Source organism: Cupressus sempervirens, chromosome 4 (assembly GCF_028749045.1).
Source record: "Cupressus sempervirens isolate cs-2001-9-10 chromosome 4, ASM2874904v1, whole genome shotgun sequence".
NCBI classification, from domain to species: domain Eukaryota; kingdom Viridiplantae; phylum Streptophyta; class Pinopsida; order Cupressales; family Cupressaceae; genus Cupressus; species Cupressus sempervirens.
The window spans coordinates 183,342,928-183,369,772 of NC_143121.1; the positions used below are offsets into that span (position 1 = coordinate 183,342,928).

Consider the following 26,845-nt stretch of genomic DNA (forward strand, 5'->3'; position numbering starts at 1 on the left):
ACTAGTACATTTGCACCCTTTTTTCTTCCAAAATTTTCGACCAAAGCTATGAATCCTCTTTATTTTTTGTTTTCATTCTCAAATTGGTCACAAAAAAAAAAAAAAATTCCTCGATTTGTTCAAAATTTTGACCAACATTATTTAACCAAGTTGAAAATATCCAAAGTATTCCCAAGTTGGTTGAAATTTAGACCAACTTGGGTCATAATACAATTTGAACTAACAAAATTTGGATAAAAGTGGATGCTCGAGACAAGAAACACATTTTGCGCGTGTTTTTACTGAACTTTGGTTAGTTTTTGGTGAGTTATTTCTTAGGATATGGTGAGTGATTTTTCAAGATGGTTAAGGGTTTAAGTTTTAATTTGTGAATGGATTCCCTAAAATTTGTTGGTTAAAGTTTTGGTGAAGAGGCGGCATTTATTCGTAGCCACATTGTAGAGGGCCAGAAATTGATGCAAATGCAGCAGCTACAAATGTTATAGAGGCAAGTGCAACAACAACAACGCATAGAAGGTTTGTTAAATGGCTTTGCTAATGGGTTGGTCGGTAAGGATCCTCTCCTCCGGCAGAACCCAAGGATAGGAAATGCCATTGCAAAAAAAATGTATGAGGAATGACTAAAGCTACCTCATCCAAGAGATTCCATGGATGATGGATCCCTTAATGTGTTTGATTAGTTTATGCACCCATTTGAATACTTATCAAACTAGTGCATAGTATGAACAATGGTACTAATTTAAACACATAAAATGTGTGACTTCATTTTGTAAATCATCATTAACAGACAGTTGTTTGGTTGCTGGTACATTGATTTCACAGAGATTTGGAGATAATGTTGGTTAGTTATTGTATGCAAACCATACAACAATGCTAAAGGCAGCAAATACGCCTGGGCAACCTTCAGGATATATAAATTCTTAGTACAAACTCCTATGTCAAACTTACACTAATTCATGTATTTAGAATTGGAAAGTGTGAATTGAATTTTAGTATTTGGTTCTAGTATAGTGGTTTTTCATTTGAGTTGAAACTTTTTCTTGATGATTATACATTTGGATAAGAGTTTTCTTTCCAAATTGTATTTCTCACCTTGCATATATGGCCTTAGTTCCTTGTTATTTTGCATGTTGCATGTATAGGCAAGTTTTACATAGCACTAGAGGTAATATGTCCACTGTTCTCTAGCAGGTCCAAGTGCGTAATCAACAGCTGCCTGTAGCCCCACAGGTGTATAAATGCTTTTCTTGTTCAATTCTGTTAACTTTTATATATAATTATATAATTAGGCCCTTTTGCAAGGATACTGATGTATTGGAGGATATACAATGGCACAGGACATCAAAACTGAGATGAATGCAGTACTTGGTCAGAGATCTAGTGCCTCGGAAGCTTCATTATTTGGGGTACTAGGAGCGGGCCACTCAAAAACAAGCTTGCTAAGCCCAGGTTTGATGTCTTTCAAATTTAGATCCAAAAAACAAGTCCAAATTTTTTTTTAAAAAGACTATCTAAGAAAGATTTAGTTTGAGAGTGTTGAGGGTAGCCTCGCTTTGAGGTTGCCCCTGCATATTTTGTAATACAGTTATTGCTAGCACTTAAGTATCACCAAATGATGTAGTCACAACTTTTTATCTAAATTGGGGAGACATTTATAGAAGTTATATTTTCATTATCAAGATATGTTATAGACTAAAATTTAATTCCCAAATTTGAAACTAATATATGAAGTTTAGTAAACTTATAAGCTTGTGAGTAGAAACTTAACCATTCTGCAGTTTTTGTTGTTGTAAGGTTGATAGATTTGAGTGAAACATCTTCAGCTTGATAGGTGATTTGGTTATGTAGGTTTGCACGAGGCCCACCAAACGTATGAGGAATATGTACCGAAACGTTTTAGTTTTGTGCACAAAGGAATGGCTCAAGAGGAAATCAATCACAAGGAAGCTCCTCCTCCCCTTGCAAGCATCTCCAAGTTTGGTTCCAATACAACAACTAAGCTTAATCCCAAAGGCCATGATGACTCCAAATTCACAAATATGCCTCCTGCAAGCATCATGACTAGACTTATTCTTATCATGGTGTGGAGAAAGCTCACTCACAATCCTAATACTTATTCCAGTCTTATAGGCCTCACTTGGTCTCTCGTCGCCTTAAGGTTTGTTTCCTGCTTCTACTACTACTGTGTTGTATCAAATTGTTCTGAAGTGAGTCATGAATATATCATAGTTCTTTGTTTCCCACTATTGATTAACAATTATTCTAGCCATAACCTATTGCACTGTACAGTTTTTGTAACAATTTCTTGTTATTGCTAAGGTTACCATTGTTTATGGTTTATCTTATATAGTTCTATCTATAGGGGAAGAGACCCAGTAGCCACCCACGCTAACTTTGTACACCTAGATCTCCTAAACCGTAAGTCAAATTATGCCAACTTTTTCAATAGACCTTCTTAGGTGACTGAAGAGCTTAAAGCTACGGTTTCAGCATTTGGGCATTTATGGATCTCTTTGTAGAGGCCGTAGAATGCAAAGTGGTCAAAAAGTGCCATCACTCGCATGAAACCCATTATGTTCACCTCTCAATAGTTGCTCACTTAAAAATAGTGCTTGTGTAGTGCCTCTCCCATTTGACTTCTGTAAGCCATCCTAATGGATGCAACCTTGTTGATCTTTTGTTGAGATGGCATCATGATTGTGAACTTGAGTGGTCTACACCGTCGAGGTGTTTGGATTTATGTTTCTGTATCAGTTGCCTTGATTATGTTTTTAGCTGATCTATGAGATTATGATGTGATTTTTGGTTCACTGAGGTTTGTGTCACTGGTTACTAGGATCAATGTGGTATCATGAGGTTGTTCCGTGATTACCCTGAGATGTGTGCAGAGATTACACTAGGTTCTATTACCATGCTACACTGGACTAGGTTCCTGTAGTAGTGGTTAGTCATGTTTATCACTGTGTTTTCTTATGTGTTTTAAGTGCCTTTTTGTTGATTCTTTAAACAATCATTATTAAATGCTTAAGTAATTTAAATGGATTTTCCATGTTGGATTATTTGGTTATGTGCTGCGAGCATTTACCTTGTTATATTTTGATCTGAGAGATATATGTTCTTATGTGATTATTTACATTTGAGACGACCCGAGGGTCAGATGCTATACTTTGATTTCAGTATCATAGATATTAGACTACTATGTTGTTCAGTTAATCATATTGCATGATGATGCCATTTTGAGATGACAGTGTGTTTTAAGATGATATTTGGTTATTTGGTATTTAGACATACCTTTGATTATGTTATTTGATGGATTTAATGCTATGCTTATTTACTTCATTCCTGTGTTGTTATGCTTTATGCGAACGTGAGTGATGTAAATAGATTATTTTAATATAATTAAATAAATGGTTAAATTAGGTGATTTAATGCATTTATTGCTTCGGCTATGTTATTATATGCAATTGCACTTGATCGTGTTGTTTAGTGTGCAAGATTTATATCCCTAGCAGTGGCACATGGAGTTAGTGATTCATCCTTTCATATTTTACCAATGTTGTACTTATATGGTCGACGTATCCTTAATTAAATGTTTAATTTAAACCTTTCGATGATTATTAAATCTGAACTCATTTGCATTATGTGATTAGACCAATGAGTGTGTCTGTGCATTTAGAGTTTCGCATTGTCACGAAAGTTGTTAAGGAGATTTCTGCTTTTTTGGGTTTTTGGGATTTTAATTGATTTATTTTAATTTCTGGCAACTTTGTCATAGATGAATTCCTATTTATAGGAATAGCCTATTTTTGTTTGGGTCGATTCGGAGTTTAACTAGGTTGGTTGGTTATTTGCTCTAATCGATTATTCACTCAAAAAGTGAATAAGTATCCAAAAAGGAATTTAATTCCTCACTTCTCACTTTTGAATTAGAAAGTTGGAAAGTAAAACCCAAAATCCTCTTCATGAGAATTTATTGTTTTGTTCATTGTGGGAGCTACAGGTTTGGGATCGTTGCAAGGTTGGGCTTGTTGGATCCAGCTCGAGGAAACCTTGGATTGCTGCAATTTTTAGCTACTTCTACGAGATATTTATTTTATAGTTCAGATTTTCGTTTTGCCATTTTGGCTTTGAGGTAGGGCTTTCCTGTTTTATTGTTTCTACTTCTGTTTTTGGTAGCCGTTTGTTTGGAGGCTGAGAACTAGTGTTCCCCTCCATTTCTGTATGTTAGTTATACTTGGTTGGGCAGGTATGAACATTTCCCTATTTTTCGGGATGAGGGTTTGAGATTTTACGCCATTATGCTGGCCATTTTTGCATACAGTGTCCGATTCCATTTATTTTTGGACTTTTGAGGTTTTTGTGCCCAAAGGTCAAATGGGTTTTAATTTTGAAGTTTTCCAAAAGTTTGGGGTTTTTACCTCGTTTTGTGTGCCACCCTGTTTTCTCAATTTTTTTTGGCACAATGTGGGTCGTGGACCTTGATGATCCGTTTGGATATCAGTCAGACCACTTTTGCACTATTTTGTTGCATTGGGATGCGTGTTGCATCTGTACTCTCGACGTTGTGTTCGGTTGAGTGATTTTATACCTGATGTTATTATTTCTTTTGGACCTTTGCTTTTTTTTTTATGAATGCTAGGATTCATGTAGAATCCATACTCTTGGATTGAGGTCGATTGAGTGATTTCATGATGTATGATTTTATTGGCTTTGGGATTTCTGTAGAATCCATCCTTCCCGTGTTGCTTTCAGTTGGGTGTTTTCTTTGCATTGTGTTCTCATCTCATCTTTGTGTTGTGATCGTCGTGATGGTGGTGCACCACACATGAGTACATGCGTGTACATTTGTCAAGTGACTTGCGAGGCCTGATCTTTCGTGGTACTTCTGAAAGTTATGATCATTGGGGTTGGGATGGGAGTATGCATGCCCACAGGCACTTGTCATAGGATGAGCATGGGTAGGGTAGGGTAGCATATGGAGGGGGCTTCTATCTTGCAGCCTGGTGACCTTAGTCCCATAGGGTTGGCGGAGGATAGGAAGTTTTAAATATGTGATAATTAAATAAAATGTGTGACTGGTAATAAAACTTAAGACAATAAAATATGTGTGTGAGGCCCTCCGTTGAGGAGTTGAAACGCACGATCCGAGCTTGGGCTTGTCGATGCCAAGCGACTCTCCATGATGTCAAGCCCTACTTAGTAGCCTTTTGAGTGTTTAACCAGGACATGTACTCCTTCCATTATCTTAGGTTCTTGGTTGCAGCCATCGACTATCTAGCATGAGTGTTAGCCATGGATGTTGTTTTGTGTGTTTGTGGTTGGATCTTTATCTCCATCAGCACGGCGGGTGTGGACCTACGGGTTCCACGTGGTTGGGAGGCGTAGCTACCTTCACCACTACTAGGGACTGGTGTACAGAGATGGTCTTTTTTTCTAGTGCGACCGTTGCTGGATGTTTTCACTTGGTACTTCGGGTTCCAGAGTATGCTTTCTTGTAATTTATGCTTTCATTGGAATGCTTGGATATCATGTTTAGATGATGTTAGTTTACTTGACACATTCCCATATTAATTTTTAGCATATTATTAGATAATGTGAATTGTTGTAGTAGCATATCTATTGCTTATTAATGTTTAACATATGATTAGATGATGTGAATTGTTGTAGTAGCATATCTATTGCTTATTGATGTTTAGCATGTGATAGGTGATGTTATCTACTGTAGGATTATCTTATTCTTTTCTACTAGCATGTTAGATTCTCTTATGCTTATATTGTTGCATGTTTTAGTAGTGACGTCCCTATTACGATAGTACTGACAATTTGGTCAGTGGCTTGGGATGTTACACGCGAGGGATGGCTAGGACCCATGATGGTCTTATGATGCTATTGATAGTTGGGAGGAACCATGTACTTTGTTTGTTCAGTTCATTACGATGTTTCTTATGTTCATTGTGATGTTCCTTTTGTTCTTTTCTGCTGTAGTTTTAGATGGATAGATGTATCTCCTTCTTGGCATCTTGTTGTTTATGCACTCAAGTGTTTGCTCCTCAAATTGTGGTTCTGGTTATCCCCGGTGTGGAGGTTCTAGCTCTATTTGGCTTAATGTTCTTCCTTTGTTGTCTTTTTGTCTTTTCCTAAGTGACCATGTGTTAGCATGGTGCGATATAATAAAGTGTCGCACGCCCATTTGAACTTTGTCGTGTACACCCTATTTGTGTTGCACGCCTCTTGGAGTTTTGTCATATGATACTTTATAGTATCGCACTCCCTTTGAAGGAATGTTGTACGATATACTTCCAATATCGCATGCCCTTTGGAGAAGTATTGCCCAACCCCTGATTGTGTCGCCCTGCTTCTGGAGAAATGTCACACGACACTGGTAAAGTGTCACACTGTGCTGATAAAGTGTCATGTGATTTTTATGAAACCTGCACGGGCAGGCAGCGGGCACTTTTTGATCCAATCTGAACTTTTTAGGGATGGTTTGGGGTACCCTCTTAGGTGTTCTTCAATCCCTTGTTGTTGCCTTTTGATTTTCATTATGTGTGTTTCTGTAGTTAGTCTCTTGGGGTTTTAAATATATCGCTTAAGTATAAGTTGATGTAAATTTAATTTCTTATACCTAAGATATATTTTAATAAATGCGACGAATTTTTTGAGATAGGTTTCAGACCTCTCGGAGACAAGTTAAGGATTCTAGGAAATTTCAAGGCTTCAAAAATCTAGACTTAGCCAATTTTTCAGGGATTCATGATTTCAGGCTTAGCCAGATTTTAGGATTCTACATTTTTACCCCAGTTTGGTGTTTTGTTGATGAGTGGTCATTTCTTGTGCCCTCATCTTGTTTGTGGTGGTTTTTGGCTTTTGTTCGTGTGTGTTAGTTTGGTAGTGGCATTCGGAGATCTATTGGTTGCCGAGATTGTGGTGAAGTCTTCCATTGTGATCTTTGTGATCCCTGTATGATGTTGTCATGTGCATTCATACAAAAATAAATAAATAAATTCTGGCTTGTATTTCATCCTTGTTTCCAAGGATCTCCGAGCGGGGCATTACAACTTGTGTCACAAATGGATGGATCAACAACCAAGAAAGTTAAAAGATGATCAACTATTAGTACATATGTGATTGACTATTACTGCACGTATTATCATTTTTTTAGACATTTTAAAAGCGATAATTGTAGAGTATCTATTGGAAAACCCTCACAATAATTAGACCCATAACGATTATTGGGTCTCTTTCGCTACTGCCATATCGCCTTTTGTATAGGACTAAGTGGACGAGGGAAAATATTACTTTTGAGGATTTTTACAAAAAATAATGAATTCTTTCAATTAATAGAATTAAATTTTTAGGCTGCTATGATGGAGCACATGACCTTATACTTGTGAATATTAGGATCCATGTTAATCGAATGTCATCTTTATGTGAATTGCTTTTGAGTAAGTGAAAGGGAATACAATTTTTCGAAGTGTGCAAGGATTTTTATGACATACAGGTGTATGAATAAATGAATCTATGTTGATTTGTATCAATATCAACATCTCTGATATATTTTCATGTTTTAATAATCATTTTTGCAGATGGAAAGTTGAAATACCTGCCATTCTAGAGCAGTCAATAAGAATATTGTTTGATGCTGGTCTTGGTATGGCCATGTTCAGTTTGGGTATGTTTTGAATCCTTCTATATCTCTTATTTTGAGGAGTTATTATGCACATCCTAGGGCATGGCTTAGCTAAGCCCTGTAAACATCTAAGACTGGATTAAGATTTCAGTGAGTTTGTCACATAGAAATAACTTTTAAGTTATTGTAATGGATTCACTAATATTGTGCTTCAAATTTCTTTTTTGGGTTACAGGACTATTCATGGCATTGCAACCCAGAATCATAGCATGTGGGAATTCAATTGCACCATTTGCAATGGCAATCAGGTTTCTTACTGGGTTAGCTGTAATGGCTGCAACTTCTATTGTTTTTGGTCTAAGGGGAGTATTGCTACATGTTCCTATTGTCCACATATGTAGCTAAGTCATAGGATATGTCAAATTTCATCCATGAAGTTCAAATTTCAGCAAATTTTTATCCTTTCCAAACTTCATCTGAATTATATAAATTTCAAACCTTGTGACTTAGGCATCCAGTAATGTTGCAAACCTTTGAGTGGTACTTATTTCCAAAACCAGCTTAAATTAGGAACCTTTTTTTTCTCTCTAAATCTATTTTCTGTTATTTTGCTCAATAATCATAGATGCCCGATTGTTAGGTTTTCTATCATAGAATTTAAGGGTCGATAGCAAAGATGTTCTTATATAGTAGTCTTATTCATCAACCATCTAGAGATCTCTAGGCTCCCTTGATTTTTGGTACTCGATATATGCATGTGATTTTTTCTTTTTTGATGTTTGAAAAGCTCTTTTTGTTTTAAATACCACCATATTGCAACTATATTAGTTTCATTATTCTCTCCCAAAGTCGCTCTTTTTTTTTCTTTTTCCTTTGAGTGAGTAGATTGGTCACTTTTGTCTTCTTTTATAGTTATAATTTTCTACAAATGTTCCATTCATATGAGCCTCAATATAAGACCAATACAATTTCAAGCACAACAAGAGACTAGCCCTAGCTTCTTTCAAGCAACTACACTAGAAACTACATATGGAAGACCAAGAGTCACAAACTAACTGGAAATTATCATGAATCACAACTTAGAGTTCCATATTAGATGTCCCTTTGGGTTTTGAACTTAGATATCTACAATGAAAAATCCTTCAAACAATAAAGCTGAACCCCTTGGAGGCTATCTTACTATTTTTAAAAGTTGGTCTCTTATTTATTTTTTCAATTTTTTTTGGTGCAATTGACGTAATCTTCGTATTGCCATTCAAATTCATTTCCTTGATTCTTTTTCTTTTCTTTTCTGGGCATGTGAAACCATCCTTATTTATTTCACTTAGGAAACTATAAGACCTTGGGAGACTTTCAACCAACTATGTCAGAGGTCAAACTCTTCCTTTTCTAAGCAGTTTGGAACTCTTAAATAGCTAGGGTTTGAACCTGGCATGGGTTGGAACTCTTAAACAACATTTCCATTTGCAATTTCCACCTTCTAAAATACCGGTCCAAGAATTTTTTAGTCCACCACTCACCTATGTCCTTCATTTCTACTCAAATTCATTCAACTTTAAAACCAATTGTTGAGTGATTTTAAAAACAGGAAAACAGGAGGAGAACTAAGAAACCATAGAAAACACAAAATTTTGCGTGAAAATATTGAATTACATGGTTCACCAATGTATTGCTACAAAAGAAATATCTTTATTAATTGTTACAATAGAAACAAAACCGTTTCTCATCTCTTAGAGAAATGGTTTTTACTTCTCAATTATGAAGAGATGATTAATAGTTCAGTGACTACCTCACACACTTAATAGATTCTCTGCTTACATGTATCACTTGGGATTTAAGAGTGTTCTTGCACTTTTTGGAACTGCAAATGTGTGTAAGGATCCAGCTTTAATGTCTCATGAACTTGCTATTGGGTTTTTGGACTCTTTGTTAATTCTTTGCTCCCTTTTGCTTTATGTTGAGCTACAGCTCATACAAACCAACTATCCTCATACCTAAGGGTTCTAATTTATTGTTCAAGTGCTATATCAGCTAAGCTATTGGCCCCTTCATGCCCATTCCATTATCAGAATGCGATGTGGTTTACGTTCAAGGTGCCTCTAAAGCCACACATCAAGTGCTTGGGGCTCCTATCTTAATTCTAATACCATTTGTTGAGCTACAACTCATATAGACCAATTATGACTCAAACCTAAAACCTTCCATTTGCTGCTAGAGTGCTCTACCAATTGAACTATTGACCCCTTTGTGGTCATTTCAATATCAGTCTAAGTGGGGCTTGTTTTCCAAAATTGTAGAATAGAAAAATATGGACAATGCAACATTGGACTTTTGGACATCTTGTGCAAATCACACAAATCTAACATACAAATTTTTGCTTTATAGGACAAAAAAAAAGGAAGAAAAATCATAAAAAGTATACTACATAATCATTAGACTGACAACAATACTATACTAAAATCCCAGCCTCACCTCTTTGTTTCTTTAACAAGTTATTCTATGCCTTTACTTTTAGTAGTTACTATTAGATATTCATTGGATAAAACTTACATACATAATGGTTAATTTTCTTAATAGCATGCAAACCATTTATACTCTGATTGGAGAATTATATAACCTTTACCATGTGAATTTGTCTATAGTTGCTCTTCAATAATAGGCCTGAACAATCATGCTTACCAAATAGCAAGAGGAATAGTAAGCTCCCCTAAAAAATAGTCTTATTTGGACACATAATATCGTGAAATGCATGCTTCTAATTTAATTATCAATTGAAAATTTCTTCCTTTTGTACTTCAATGAATATCTACCATGTAATGTTAATAATGTGATATCTATGCACGTAAAACCTTATATTGAGTAGAATGTGCTAGAAAATAAAGTAGTTCTATTGTCTATCCATTCAATATTTGGTGCACCCTGCCAATTTGCTCAAGTTTTTCATTTTTAGGAACTGAATAGGCTTTGTGGAGTCGATAGAACCTATGACTTTGTAAAGGTAAACAATTTCTCCTATGGTTAAATGTAGAGACTATTAATGTACTAGTTTCATCACAAATTAGAGGTTCAAGTCAACTTAATTCTCGTTATTGAAAAAATAATATATACACACATCAACATCGAAGTGCTTGAAGATTGCTCATTACTACTTAACTACTTTCTCTAAACATTTGTCATGAAAGTATATTTCTTTGAGAAATGATTTGTGAGATATGATTTGTAGGGAGATTTCATGAAGATGCCTTTTTCAAATGATTCTTTTGATGGAATATATGCAATTGAGGCTACTTGTCATGCCCCAGATTTGGTAAGTATGCAAGATTTATCCATTGATTAAGATACACAAATTTGCATTTCTACAATTTATGCTTCATCATGAAATGTTTTTTTGTAACTGACTGAGAAGCTGACATAAGTGTCTCATTTAGTTGTTATAGTATTCTAGACTTGTATGCCTTATTCTCAATACTCACAAACTTTATGTAACTAGTGAGTAAGGTTGACTGCTATGAAGAGATAAGAAGAGTACTTAAGCTTGGTCAACTATTTGCAGCATATGAGTGGTGTATGACTGACTCTTTTGATCCAAAGAATGAAGAACACCAAAATATTAAGGTTTAGACCCACCCAAATGAAGTCTGTCTGTGTATTAAATTATGAAAGAATCATATAGAGTTCAAGCATAGTACTTCCATAAGAAACAAGTATATCTGATTTTGGTTGTGTCATAATTATTAAATGACAGGCAGAGATTGAACTTGGGGATGGGTTGTCTAACATCTGTATCAGAAGTTAGTTTCTAGAAGCTCTAAAATCTACTGGATTTGAGGTAATATATATTATACATATTCCATAAACATTAGCATAATTGGTATAAATACTAGGTTGTTACTACAGAGCGTAAAAACTAGTTGATTAGGGCATTTAGCAATCCCTGATTTGGGTGCTCCATTTCAATTTGTTTAAATTGTTTTGTCCAATGTAGGTTGATGCTTTTTAGTTTCAATGTTGAAACCCAAAGTGTCATATTTGGTAGGAATGCTCATTCTTATAGCCTTAAATTCATTGACTATAATTTTAAGAAAAATCTATGGTGAGACTTATTTTTCAGATGCATGATGACAAAGGATTTCCACATTGAAAAGTTTTATGAGAATTCCTAGGTTCAACAGCTATGTCTTTTCCAGGGCTTATAACATCTCTTCTTTTGAGCTCATGCAAGTGACAAAGTATTAGAAGGGTAGACTTTAGCAATGGTTATTGCTTTTGTTATGATTGCATTGTTTATTATTTTTCTTATCTCATATCTATGTTTATTTTACATTTTTTCATTTCCACATAAATTGTGGCTTGAGGAGCCACAACTTTTTATATTGATTTAAGAAAAAAGATCACACATAAGGGTGCTTGTATAGCTAACTACTTAACATCTAGAATCATATTAACAAAAACGTTCATATTCATTCTCAAACATATTAAATTGTACATCAGTAGAGCCACCAGGGCTAGCCTCATAGAGCTTAAGGAAGTAGAAAAGAAAAACTAAACAGGGCTTAAATTTCCACTACAAGTACCACCCATTCTTGTTGGATGTGGATTACCCCTTGAAAACCCATCTATATTGATTTTGAGGAAATAATTTGAGAGGGTAGACCACTAACCTAAATGGTTCACTTTCTTGACTTACTGAACTCTGGGACCAAACCTATTTTGTGAAGAAAGAGAAAAGCATTGATCCAATTGACTAGCAATGTGGAGATCCAAAGAAGTAAAAGGCTCCTCATCACATAATTTAGCCTAACTAGTATCCTTTAACATACCCCTTATTTATGCCAAACTTGAATAACTTCCTTTAATACATTTTGTAACATGTGGCAATTTATTTACGAACTAGCTTTTTTTTTTGCAAAATATTTGGAGGTTTTGAAAATGTTGAACCTTAAAAATTTATTCTAGATGTTAATTTTATTGAGATGTGGAGAATCGATTTTTCCTATGTGGGGATGTTCTAGAATCTTGATATTAGTTTAAATATGAGTTAACTATAGGTTCTTTATGCACCATATTTCTACAGAGATCCTCCCATTCTAGACCATCTTAATGCACAATTGCAGATTTGATAGGATTCTGTTGGTTGGAGAGGGAGACTTCCACCATTAAACTTTATGCTTTGCTTGATGTCCATACCATGTTCCCAAGGTGCCATTCTACCAATACTTAGAAGCAGGCTAAAGAAGTAGTGAAAAGTTTCCTTACAGCTACCATTACCAATTCCATTTTTTTACAAGTTTGAATAGTGGATATTTAATATATCCATTCACTGCATATCCCACATTCACTCCATATCTACATGCCACATTCCTCTGAGATTTCCACCAACCTCAGGTGAATTTCTCCATTCTAGAATGGGAACTAACCAAGATAGATATTCAACTTTGATTGGGGACACATATTCATGACAAAAGGATAGCCAAACTCACTTCTAGTCATGACCATGCTTTGCAGCGACTAAGTACACCTTAACTTAATCACACTTGGCAAACAGGATTGTTACCATGTTTTGTATTATCACCTATTGCATCCATAATAAATAATTACATATATGGCAGGCACAAGAAATCTTTGTTATTCTAGTTAGTTGATTTTTGATAATACATATTTCAAACTTGTGCCAAATGAATCAAGTTCATGGTTCAATATTGCACCCACTTTTCAAAACTATTGCTATCACAATAGAATAAAATGATGTCAATTGTTGTTTACTTGAATTTAGTTTGCAACCCTCCTAAAAGAGGGATCAATTCAATTTTCTGAATCTCTCCTTTTAGTCGCAGGATATGGTGAGTGATTTCGCAGCATTCGAGTTTTTTCAATACTTCCACCTATAATATCCCTGGACTAAATAGAGCATAGTACTAGCATCTCTTATTCAAGCTTATGAGCAATATTTAAGTAATGCAAACATGTTTTTCAATTGATAACATAGAGCATATTAAATAGTGTGGTGTCATTTTGTTGGTTCATCCATAAAAATGTCTAGTGAGTTTATCCCCTTGCATACCTATCTAATATCAAGGAAATACAGGGAAAGAAATTTACCATGTCAATTTTTTGCTTTACCACAGTATATCTTGTTCTGCTTAAACCCTTTCTATAACACCTACTCTTTTAGTAATTAAAAAATGTTAAAACTCCTTTTCCACTAACGAGCGGGTTCAATTCAAGTGCAACTAGGGCAGCATGGTTGTCTAGGACACCACTATTCAAAGAAAGGGATCTCTCCAAAAGTTTGGTGATTTTATATATTAGAATCTATATCTGAAATTGAAGATATGGAAAATCATTGTGGCTTTCCTTTCCATACCTAGAAATGAATAGGATATGGTTATGGTAGAGATGGATGTGATGCTGGATTTAAACATACTAAGGTGTACCATCAGAGAGTGCTTTCAGAATATCTTTTAAATTCCCTAATCTTTAGGAATTTTGGTTTGTTTTGGTTCGAGGTTAGTATTTTTCCTATTTTTTATTTTATTTATATCATATTGTCTTAATGCTACTTAAATTCAATCATTCTCTTCTTTTGTGTGAATTAGCCTTTAAATTTTGCATTTTGCATATGATTTGTTTTGGATTACTTGAGTGGAAGAGAAATCAGTATCACAGAAGCCTTGGTAATGGTGAAAACTTTATATATTAACTATTTTGCTCTCCATAAGATTCTAAGCATTTGCCCAATTGGATATGAGCTCATAGGTCCAGAAGCAATGAACAAGCATACACTTTTCCATCATAAGCTACAAGGTGCTTCTTGCTTAATAATAAATATTCTTCTAGCCTTAAATAGAATGTGTGAAGTTGTATCATTACTAATTGTTAGTATGTTAACTGAGTACGTTTAATGTGCAGTACCAGGTAGACAATAACTCTTTAGATAGAAAATTTTATTTTTGATATGTTCATCTACCTTATATGAACTCTATCATATTTTAGTATTCAAAGGTATGGAGTTTGGAAACTTCTGAATATACATGTAATATTAATTTAGTGCATTTTAATAACTAATCATATTAAAATGAAATTCATAAGTAATCTTAACTGGAGATAGCTTAAGATATGAAAAAGACCATTCCCAAGATATGCCTGAAGAGCACACATCAAACAAACTATAAGTTAGCTTCTTGTAAGTTAGCTTCATCCTATAACATTAAAAGAATATTATATCCCAAGACTCTATTTTAAAACTATGTTCTTTTCCATTTATAGTCACTAAATTGTTGGTAAGACATTTTTGAAAGTCAAAACTTGTAGAATGCATGTATCCTACCACATGCCATTGATTATTAGATAATGATTTACGTCAGCTATTAAAGCCACATTTTTTATCTTCAATGAGCATTCATTTATTAGCAGAAGCAACTAGTGTTTAAGAAAAGGTTTCCAGTTTTAAGAATTTATTTTTTATTTAATTTTATTCAGAGGACAAGCATAGTTATTTTTTCCACTATGTATTTGGAATAGTTCCTTTTTCAGATTTAATTAAATCTTTTTAGCAATTTCATGTCTAGTCCTATTTAAATTCTTGGCAAGTTCAATTTCATTATCCATTTATGAATGGCACTATGATGAACATGCTCTTGATGCAATATTTTGGACCAACCTTCATACATGTTGGAAACAAACAAGTGGCAGCTCCTACCTACATCGACGCATATAAACTTTTGGAAGATGAAGAGAGATTAACTCAATCTATTTTACCATGTGCTCCATTCACTTCATCTCAATAATTGATGATGGTCTTCCTCAATGGTATAATTTCTTGTTACATTCTCTAATTCTTTTGACTTGTGTTGTACATTTCATCTCAATAGTTGTATTTCTCTTTCCCATACAAACGCTCCTCATGAGGGTGCACTGGCTGAAAGTTTCTATTTTCATATTTAATTTTAGCTATTCAGAAGTGACCTAATCAACCTATATATTTCTAATCATGCAAATACCTAGATTCCACTGTGTATCAAGAATATTTTGTATTCTAATATCATTAGAGATGTTGATATACAAGATTCCTAATCTTTGTTGTATTTTAGCAATTCATCCTTGCGGATGGTAATTCACCTTTCAAACTTTTCCTACATGCCATTATAATAATTCATATATTTTGTCTAGAAAAGATGAAGGCGATAAAAATGCTGTTAGAAATCAAGCACAATCTTGGGTTTGCATTATTGATTGTAATGTGAGGTACCTCAAAATAGTTCATTGGAGATACCTTTAAGTTGTTGTATGAGATTTTATTTCTCATGCCTATTGAAATCCAAAATTTTTGGAATTTTAATAATTAAAACAGGAGTAATTACATTGTCTCCTTCCAAAGTATTGAGCATAAGGAGTTAAACTATAAACATGTGATTGAATATTTGTACATTAAACAAAATAAATTAATTTCTAGGACTTTTTAATTCATCTAAAGAAGGGTTGTATAAGGCTACAGGACATGTGACATCTTATACTCTTTTTATTAGTGACCTCAATTTTAAATTCTAGTTATAATTAAATTTATTTTGGAATTGCTATGTTTACAACCATCTTTTTCCAACGAAATATAGTTGCATCCAAATATTTTTCAAAATCTTGATATTGTGAGCTAACTATAATATGTATATATTTGCTTGTAATAAATATATTTTCTATCTTCTCCTTGATCATATTAATAGAGTCCTATTTAATACATTCAAATAGAAATATGCCATTTATTACTCAAAGGTTTTGTTTAAGGATAGAATTTATTGGAATCTCCAAAGTTCTGAAGCCTGCCGATTATTTTTGGTAGCTGTTGGATGCAAAATTGCAAGTTTGCATATGCAATTAAAGTGCAAATAGTTTCTAAGGCATGTGCCTTCCTTTAGGTTTTGGAAGGATACTATTTACAGAACATTCCTTCGATATTGTATGTTTGACATGATCATGAAACCCAATTTTTTAGTACATTTTGAAGGATATGGAGCATAGTATAGGGCCCTCTGGTTGGCTGCATATTACAACAGTCTGTACTATAATGCTTTTGTGTATGATTTTTCATCAACATGCAGTCTCCAAGATCATCTATGAAACTAAGTTGGTTGTCCAAATCTATCATGAGATCTATAGGTATGTGTCTATCTTTAAGATTGACGTTTCTTGGCAATTCAAATGAGAAAACTTAAATAGAGACAATTTTGCATATAATTCTAATTCAAATCATATCAGGACTGAAATTTGCATCTACTTCTATTGTGATAATTTGATTTCCTTTACCCATTTAAAGAGCTGGAATTGGAAAAATGGTCTTTACTATAGTACACAACACACGGTGACACCAAAATACTATCATGAATCTTGTGTCTCATTCGCATAGCTTCAGGGTATAGTTATGGACTTCAACCATAATGTGCATTGAAGGTTTTAAATTTAGTTATTTTTGGAGTATCTTGATTTTCCAACATTTTGTTTCTTGACTATTCACATTTTGGGTTGACTCTGCATTTTTCTCTTTTCTCATTCAAATTAACTCTTTGTTCTGTATGATGATGCTTTTCCCATTAATGCTCAACATGAACTTGGATTGAAGGTGCCTTTGCCAATGGAATAATTTAATGCTTTGTGGGATATTGAAGCTTGTACCACTCACAAGGTGCTCTTGCTTTAACTAGCATTACCTCTGGATGCTTGTTCATTTAATGTAGCATAAGCCATTTCCAAATGTCATTAGCCTACTAATTTAATGCTTTGTGGGATATTGAAGCTTGTATCACTCACAAGGTGCTCTTGCTTCAACTAGCATTACCCCTGGATGCTCGTTCGTTTAATGCAACATAAGCCTTTTCCAAATGTCATTAGTCTTTAAATAAGCAAGAAATATATCATTCACAATGTTGAATTTTTAGGGCTTGTTAAGTTTATTTCCTTAGTACATTCAAACTAAAAGTTTACCTATGGGAGTGAAGACCAAAACTGAATTTGTTATGTTGATTTGAATTTTGAACTGTACTTGAGGTTGTTAGATGATTTTCATAGGTGGTAGAGTTTGGCTTCCCACCCACCAATCACATTTTGATTTCATTGGGAGACTCAAAAACATGATTGACAGTTTCATTTTGTGCATATTTTGCAATCATTGCATTCCATGGACTTCCACTCCCATTCAATTCTCTATAACACATGGGTGATTGATGAAAAATGTTTAAAGGGCTTGGAATGCCCATATTTTATTTTAATGTGTGTGGCTTATAAAAATGTCAATGTGGAGAACATACTGTGTTAAGGAATTCTATTAAATAACTCATTGCCTTGTTTACATGTCTGCAGAAAAGCACATATCTTCAATGTTGAATAATTATTGCACTTTAGGGGCACCTTGCAATAATTATATTTGATGAAAAAGAAAGTTTATAGGAATTCTTTTGCACACTTATTGTGCCTTATCTTTGTTTACATATTCACAATATCATCTTCATGACACTTTATGTTGTATTTTCCTAAACACTGTTACATTGTCTCTTTGGGATCCTTTGTACATGATTTGGTGTATTATTTTGTCATTAATTAGGATTGTTGTTTGTAGATTGCAATGTGGAAGAGTGTGCTCATTAATTGGAGACAATCAAAACATACGAGAACAAGCCAATTGAATGTATTCTGGATCATACTGACAATGACTATCTATCATGAGGATTCTTCATACCTCTGTTGAATAAAAGTTATGCACTGTACATGTATATTTAATAAAATGATTTATGCTTTAAGTTCAAATTTTCAAACATATAATGGTCATTTAGATTTTGGAGGGAAGTATTAGTTTTAGACTTTAACCTTTCAACCCAATGACAGTTGAATTGGTTATATTGTGAAGTCTTATATATGTAAGAGGGAGCCGCTATTATAGATATAGAAGAGGGAGTCAGGTGTATGGACTGGTGTAATACCACAAGCAATAAAACTTCAATTTTTGCAAGATTTCCTTGATCCTTTGGAGTCTCAAATCAAGTTGATTTTCTTTATTAATGCATTGATAGGAGCTATTAACCATCCACATTTCTAATTGATGTTTTCCACATTGTATTAAACTTGTTGCCACACCAGTGACTTCTTTTAACTATTTACTTTCTGCAATAGAATTTAAGAATAATGGAAATCATTCCATGAGTATGGGGGCTCAATATTCATGGAATGATCAGAATTGACTGCATGTATTATAAGTTACTAACCAAGCACATGCAAGATTAAACAAGATAGGAGCGATCTCAGTTAAACAACAACATGACAATTGAACTATTTGTCTAGGACTCCACATTTTGCATGCATGTCTACCTGGGTAGTTGCAACTTAAACAAATATATTCTCTCAATATATCTATTTTTTCCATATCTAGCAACCATGGCTTTTGATGACCACATTATGTTTAGGCATCTTGTCAAACAGTTCACATTACTTATCTATGCTTCCATTTTGCAAGCATGTCTCCCAAGGCAAATGCTACTACTTCATCTACACCATCTAACAGAATCCTTTTTTCTTTGATGGATGCCTATAGCATATCCCAAAGCTCTCATTCAACAGTTATGAGATGATCAATCAAGAGGAAATAGTTGAGAGCCTAGAGAGACACAATTTTTAGATGATTATATGAAATGAAATGGGTGTGCGAGTAGATAGAAACTAGAAAGACATTGTGTACAAATGAAGGCATGAAATGGATGGTTTTTGAGCACTCAGCACAAACACTCAGCATTCAGTGTGTATCATCATTCGAGATCAAATGGATGTGTGGGATTATATGCATAGTGAATAATAAAGGAGGGAATTGAACCCTCCCTAAGGCTCACACTTGTTGAGGTCCACTTCAGCAATGGCCCTTCCTGTGAAATTGCTATCAAAATCCTTTCTAATGAGATAATGTGTTATGAGCTCTTCATCAATGGGATGGAACGTGAATCCAAGAGGCATTTGTGCATCACCCATATCATGACTATCACTAAAGTTAAGAGCCTCTATTATTGAATTCTCTTTCCTATCACCCATATTCATTTCCTTTTCTATTCATGCTTCACATGGGAGTCTTTTTATATGATGATTTATTGTCAATCATGTCCATTCGCTACCAAATAATTCATATTCTACAAATTCAAGATGCTAGAACTTTTGTGGATGTGCAGGCCATCAAAACATACTGTAGGGAGGATGACGAACTTATTCTCAACTGTCAGACTCAAGCAAGTGATACAAATTGTAGAATCTTAACATATGGTTGTTTAAATTCTATATCTCCTAAATGATTTCCTTTTAGCATATAACTTACTGTGCATAGTTGCCAAGTTTTCTTATTGTATCAGGCATATTAATGAAGAAGCATATTAGTTACTGTCAGTGTTTACGATAGTTTGATTAGTTATTGTCGATGTTTTTCAGGCATTCTATAAAATAGTTCACATCCCTGCGTATGATATGACATTTTCCATGCATCCTGCACTCTCTCATTCGGCTGATGATGGATTACAGAGTGATCTGAAGTGATGATGCTAAAAAATACACACAATCAAATCCAAAATGAACTTGCATTTCAAATGGATTGTGGAAATCTAATATTGTTAATTTTGCATGCATGTCTACCAGGACAATCACAACTTAAACATATATATTTATAGAATGCCTAAAAAAAAATTTATGCCCAGGCATTGGTAGAAATTTCTACCTTCATTGGTCAAAATTTCTACCTTCATTGGTCAAAATTTTTGACCTTCATTAGTCAAAATTTCTACCTTCATTGGTCAAAATTTTTGACCTTCGTTGGTCAAAATTTCTACCTTCATTGGTCAAAATTTTCTACCTTCATTGGTCAAAATTTCTACCTTTATTGGTCCAAATTTTCTACCTTAATTGGTCAAAATTTTCTTCCTTTATTGGTCGAAATTTCTACCTTCATTGGTCGAAATTTTCTACCTTCATTGGTCAAAATTTTGACCAATTCCTGGCAGAACTTGCACCATGGCTATGGAAGTTTTTCAACCAACATATTGGTCAAAATTTTGACCATCCAGCAGGTTGGTTGAAATTTTGACCAATAATGGTCAAAAAATGGTCTCAAATGTACTAGTGTATATATATATATATATATATATATATATATATATATATATATTCTATTTCTCCCCCTTTTTGACAATAATGCCAAAGATTTATTCAAAACTTATTTACACAAAGACACCAATATAAGAAATAAACTTACAATGTACCTTAAGTATGAGTGCTAAAGTCTTATCCCAATTTTCTTACAAAACTTTGCAAGTATGTAGAGCAATTTGAACTTTTGCAGAGAGTTGTATCATGTGATCTACAATTGAGAAGTTGTTGACATGGATCAATGATTTTGAGTAAACAATGTGCTTCTGCATTGTGTCCATGATGGGAAGGATCATATTCTGAATATCTATCAGTTAAGACCAAATCCTTGCTTTTTCTCTCAACAATTCTGCCTACATATTTGAGAAGAATCTGATTTTTATATGATGTGCAGAGCTTGAACTAGGGTCAAGTTGCAACTGTTGTGCACTAACCTTCATATCATCATTAATCTTATTCAATTTGCTCTTTATTTCCTTTGTGAACTCGGTAACATTGCATAATTTTCCAAAAAGTGATGTTACATTTGTGCAAGAGTTTTCAAGATTGGTCAAAATTGAGGAAAGCTCCACTTGTTGAACAACAATTTCCTCAGCAATGTGCTCAAACACTTCATTATCAAATTTCTTGTTTGCTTTTTCAATTGATTTTTCTTGACCACTAGAGTCCTCATTAAACTTCTGGACTACCTCTTCTAATTGAAACAAAATATGTTGAGAAGTATCAACTTCAACACCTATTACCTTAGTCAAAATATTCTTAGCACTTTCTATGATTTTATATTCTCTGTCTCTTTCCTCTCTCAATTTCTTTTGTTTTGCTTTCTTATGGAGGAGTTGACTAGCTATTTGCATTTGATCTGTAGTGGCATTATCAAAATCCCACTTTGGAATCTCAATCTCCTCATCTAGATTAATATCCTCCTTTATATCCTTTCCACTCAAAAGTCTTATACATGGTTGAGCCTTGGGTTCAACTGCCTTTGTACATACTACCTTAGAATCTGGAATGGAAACAATAGTAGAGATAGTAGGGCTAGTAGTAAAAACTGAGATAGTACCAATAGATGGAATATTGATTGGAATTCTTACTAAATCCAAAATTGATATATTTACAGAGGTATCCAAAGCTATAGAAAACAAAACTGTAGAATCCAAAATTGTAGAATCCAAAATTGTAGAACTCAAAACTGTACTTACTACTGAAGAACATAAAATTGTAGAACATGTTGTACTCATTGCTAATGAAACTGACTCAGGAACTGAAGAAGAGGGAGGTTGCATCTCAGTAGATGAAGTGACCTAGACACTTCCACTGGTGATGCACTAAGCTATGAGGGAGCAAAGAGTGATTGGACATTTGATGTATTTTTTGTGGTCACAATCAAACTTGTTGAAGCTGACTTCGAACTTGATGTAGCTATTGATTTTCTTGGAGAATAAGGAAGTGAGGCAATGACTACTACTACTATCTTCATAGAATCAGTCTCCTCATCATCTTCTTTAGCTTCCTTGATAGTTTCTTCCTCTTTATCTTCTTCAACTTCTTCAACTTCTTCATTGTCAAACTATATTGTCTCAAAGTTTTTTCCTTCTTCCTCATCATCACTATCATCATCCTTGACTTCTACTAGAAAATCACTTTGTTTATGCAAGTGATAAATATTATTCCACATACTTGTAGGATTCTTGACTACATGCTCTATATCCTTTAACAAAACTAAACAAGTATGAAACCTAAGAGTCATCTTGTCTTCATTTTTCTTCATAGACTCTTTTATCTCAGCATTGGTGATGCTCGGTAACAACTGCCTTAGGGTCTATTCATAGATATCTTTTTATGTCTGCATGGTTGAGTCCCATCTTGGCTTCAATCTTTCTAACAAATCATTAGAAATCTGAGAGGCTATCTGATCAGGGGAATACTTCCATTTGCCCATCTTGGTTAGCACCAATTCTTCAATCTACTTCTTCTCAGCCTCTATCCTGGTCTCATACTTTAATGATTTGAAGTTGGTTATGCCTACACCTTCTTCCATTTGTTTTAGTCTTTCTTGGAAGGTGAGAGGAGGTTTACTAAACACAACTTCACTACCTTTTTTTTTGGATCTTCTGGTAAACACTACAATGGATGGCTTGGGTGACTTGGTGATGATTAGCTTTCCTTTCTTCTTTATTGGCTCTTCTTTCATTTCTAACTCATCTTCATCCTCTGTTTCATTATCATCATCTTCTCCTTTACCCTCAGTCAACAAAAGAGGTGTGCTAGTTTTGAGTTTTGTTGTTCTCCTCTTGTCTTTGTTAACCACTTGTGGAAACTTGATTTCAAGCTCTATTCTTGCCTTGGCCTCATCATATGTTTCGAAGTTTGGTGCCTTTGGATCAACAGGTTTGTTTATCAAGGCTTTAATTATGTCTTTTTCTTGATCAATGTTCACCTCATAGGGAAGAGGTTTTATCCATACAACTCTTGGAATCGCTACCTGAATGTAGATTTTGTCACTATCTACCATGAAACAAACATCATTTTTGTAGTCCTTAACCAATTTCTTGGGAATCCTGAATCTGTTATTCATTTTCTCCTTGAAAAAATCAAAGTAAATATCCATTATGTTGACAAAGTTCTCGCCCATTTCTGTAATATACTCATTAATCTGATACAAAACTAGCACATCCTTTCTCCATACTACTATACCTTTATAAGGGAAAAACTTTTGAACATAGAAAAATAGGCATGTCAAGAATGAACTGAATTTACAAGGATTTTTCTTGGATGTCCTTATACTTTCCATGTTTTTGTTGAACTGTCTCAACAACAAGTCTACAAGATCATATGATAGATTCTTCTTCATGACTTTGAATGCCAAGTCTACTGCTTGACACAACACACTATTTAGATGACTAGAACTATAGATCTTATGTGCTATCACATGTATGCCAAATTTCAGTTTTGCATCTATTACACTACTAATCTTCATGCCTCTGCCATCCCCACTCGGCTACGATTTTCTTTTCTAACTCCACTTGACCTAGGGTTTTAGCAACTTTGGCTTTGGAGAGCAAAATTTTAAAAATACTATGAAAGGCTTCCCCAGTTTGAGATGTGTACAATATACAAATTATGCTACCAATGCAGTCTTTTTTAAGTTAATAATAGTCTCAATCATCTTAAGCTTGCTCTATACGTGATAAATCATCTTCTTAGAGATCAAAACTAGTTGCTCAAGCCATAACTGACTGCTATGAACTTGGCTTAGGATGTATCTAATCCATTTGATTTGGAAACCTCGAGGCAAGTGGGGAATGTGGGTTAAACCCTTATCTTCCAAGTGCTTATGTTCGGGTTTAAGTACACCATTCACACATAATTTTCCTAGGGCATCATCCATCTCTAGGGTTCCAATTTCTTGAATTGCACACTTACAATGAGTTTGGATATCGTTAATGAGTAGTACCTTAGTAGGGATCTGTTATTGCGCTCCATTTAGATCGAGGGTTTTCGCAATTCCTGGTGCAAGTTTGAAATCTGGTGGTTTCCATTTGACTCCTTGGACCAATATTTATAACCCTTTCTTTTCCTTGCTACTGCTACTTGATGCTACCATGATTACTTGGTAGGTTATCGAAAACTTCAAAGAATTTTACTGCAAATTCCACTCGAAATTGCTTGATCGCTCTGCAATTCGCTTGATTGCAACAACACTTTAAGATTTAGGTGAAAAATAAATTCAAGTTCCCACCATTTGATATTATTTTTCCATTAATTCTTGGTACGAAAGTAGCTACGATGAAATCATTATACACGATAGGTTGTCATCCACTATCTGTTCGGATCGCTCAGTGAATACTTCATAACTCGGTAACCAATCATGTGTGACTAGTTACTCCCAACCTTGCTTGGTAGATTCCATGATCCAACCTTACTTGGTTATAATTGATACTAATTTTCTATGATCCCCTTCTATCTTGAATACTGATTTGGATCTTTGCTTCCTTTCAATTTTGGAACTGTTTAGATGTGATCATGATAACACAGTTCTAGCTCTTACTTAAGAACTTAGATGGAAATGGTGGAGTCACCCACTTCTTGAGTGACATGACCATCATTTCTTGGACTAGCTTCCTTGGTGGATTTAGGAATCCATTTCTGCCTCATTTACTTTTTGATGTTATCTACTTTTTCTTTCTTTTCATCTTCAATTCTACCTGTATTCATGCAATTCTTGGCTAGATGACCAAGTTCTGTACAAGTGAAACATCTTATGGTGGTATCTCTCTTCCTTGTGTGATGTTTAACATAGTTCATGCCAATGTGTCCATACTCTCCACAGTAATGACATATACACTGAGTGTTATAGTCCCAACCAAAAATTGCTTTAACATTTTGCTCTGTTGGATTGAATGACTTGGTTATGTAATTTGATGCCTTGTGACCTTGTTTCTTACACTTGTGACATTTGCCTTCAAATTTTGGTTTCTATTTACATTCATTAGCCTTGTGACCATGCTGATTGCAATTGCAACATTTACCATTGAATTTTGCTTTTCCATTACTCCAACATTTGTTTGATGTATGACCTATCTTACCACAATGATTGCAAGTAGGCCTTTGATTCCTTTGAGTACCTTATTTGGAGGATTCACCTTCTTCTTTGTATCCAATTCCTACTTTACCTTTTTGTCTATAGAGATTCTACTCATTTAGTTGATTCAATTGATTCATGTCTTCTTGGGATTTCATCATTCTCTCATTGACTTGTTTTTCAATGTTTAGGTCATTTTCCAATCTTTCACTGATTTTCTTTTCAAATCTTAGCTCACTTCTTATTGTTTCATTGATTTCTCTTTCTGAATTTAGATCATTCCTTAGTCTTTCATTAATCTATCTTTGACTCATGATTCTTCATTTGCATTGGAGATTTGATGTACAAGATCTTCATGCTAAAGGGATTGGTTGTGGATCTCATTGTTTCTTCCATCCAATTCTTCTTTCATTTTGTTCCTTTTCTCCAAGATTTCACATAGCCCTAATGATTGAATTTCCTACTCTCTTTTGAGCTTTCTTATTTCTCCTTGCAGGCAACCATTCTTCTCTAAGAGTTCTTTAATTGCATCATTTGATTCATTTGAACTGCTTGAAGGAAAAAGATCTTCAATCTTTTCTTCAATAAATTGGTGATCATTCATTTGATGTGCAAGTTCCTTCCTTCTTTTCAGGGATTGGGAGAGTTGCTCTTTAGCTTTCTTAAGTTGTCCAATGGCCATTTCTAGATCTAGCTTTTCATTGTCAATTGCTTTATCAAGTCTAAAAATCTCCATTGTCCTTGATCTTTGCGAAAGTTGTCAAGCTTTATCTTAAGAACCATAATGCTCTAATACCAATTGTTGGAAATATTCAAGACTATGCTAGGTTACTAAGAGGGGAGGGGTGAATCAGTAACCATAAAAATTTATCAAATTCAGATCTAACTGCATGCATGAGAAATTGAAAACATAAATATTCATGGCACATGAACACAATAATTTGGTGACCCAGAAATGTTCCAAATAGAAAATAAAGCTAGAGTGGGGATGATACCCACAAAATTTCAATACTGCAACATAAAGTTGGTCGGTTAAGGCTTACAATGATCACTTCTGATGATCTTCTCTATTAGGAGCAATTAGGACTTCTAGGTTCACCTTGTTAGAGGATTTGCAAACATAAAATGAAGTATACACTTAGTAAAGATATTTAACAAAAGATTGTTAAGTCTACCTTGTTAGAGGATTTTGAACTGGTTCATCTGTTAGAATGAAACAATAGATCTCCGACTTGTAACTGATTTGCTGATAGAGATTTTCTTAAGTACTAATCACCTTTATGTGATAGATATGGCTCTACTGCTCCTTTGCTGATATGGCCTTACATTACACTTTACGCTGCTGCTAATTCACATTATCTCATATCATTACATTACACACTTGGATATGATAGAATACATCACACACACACACCCACCCACACATATATATGATTTATAAAATTACAAAGTCGGTCAATATACAAGTGAACACC

At 34.3% G+C, this 26,845-nt stretch overlaps 1 protein-coding gene across 1 annotated transcript in view; it reads left to right on the forward strand.

Annotated features, from left to right (window-relative positions):
* Window positions 1–1,328: 1,328 nt before the first annotated feature.
* The window catches only part of LOC149560595 (putative auxin efflux carrier component 1d), a 100,288-nt gene continuing 74,771 nt past the window's right edge, over window positions 1,329–26,845 (forward strand). Inside the window, exons 1-4 of the mRNA XM_089827648.1 lie at window positions 1,329–1,449; window positions 1,849–2,158; window positions 7,587–7,672; window positions 7,866–8,017. Coding sequence (XP_089683774.1) covers window positions 1,329–1,449; window positions 1,849–2,158; window positions 7,587–7,672; window positions 7,866–8,017 — 669 coding nt within the window. The remainder of the gene's footprint in view (window positions 1,450–1,848; window positions 2,159–7,586; window positions 7,673–7,865; window positions 8,018–26,845) is intronic.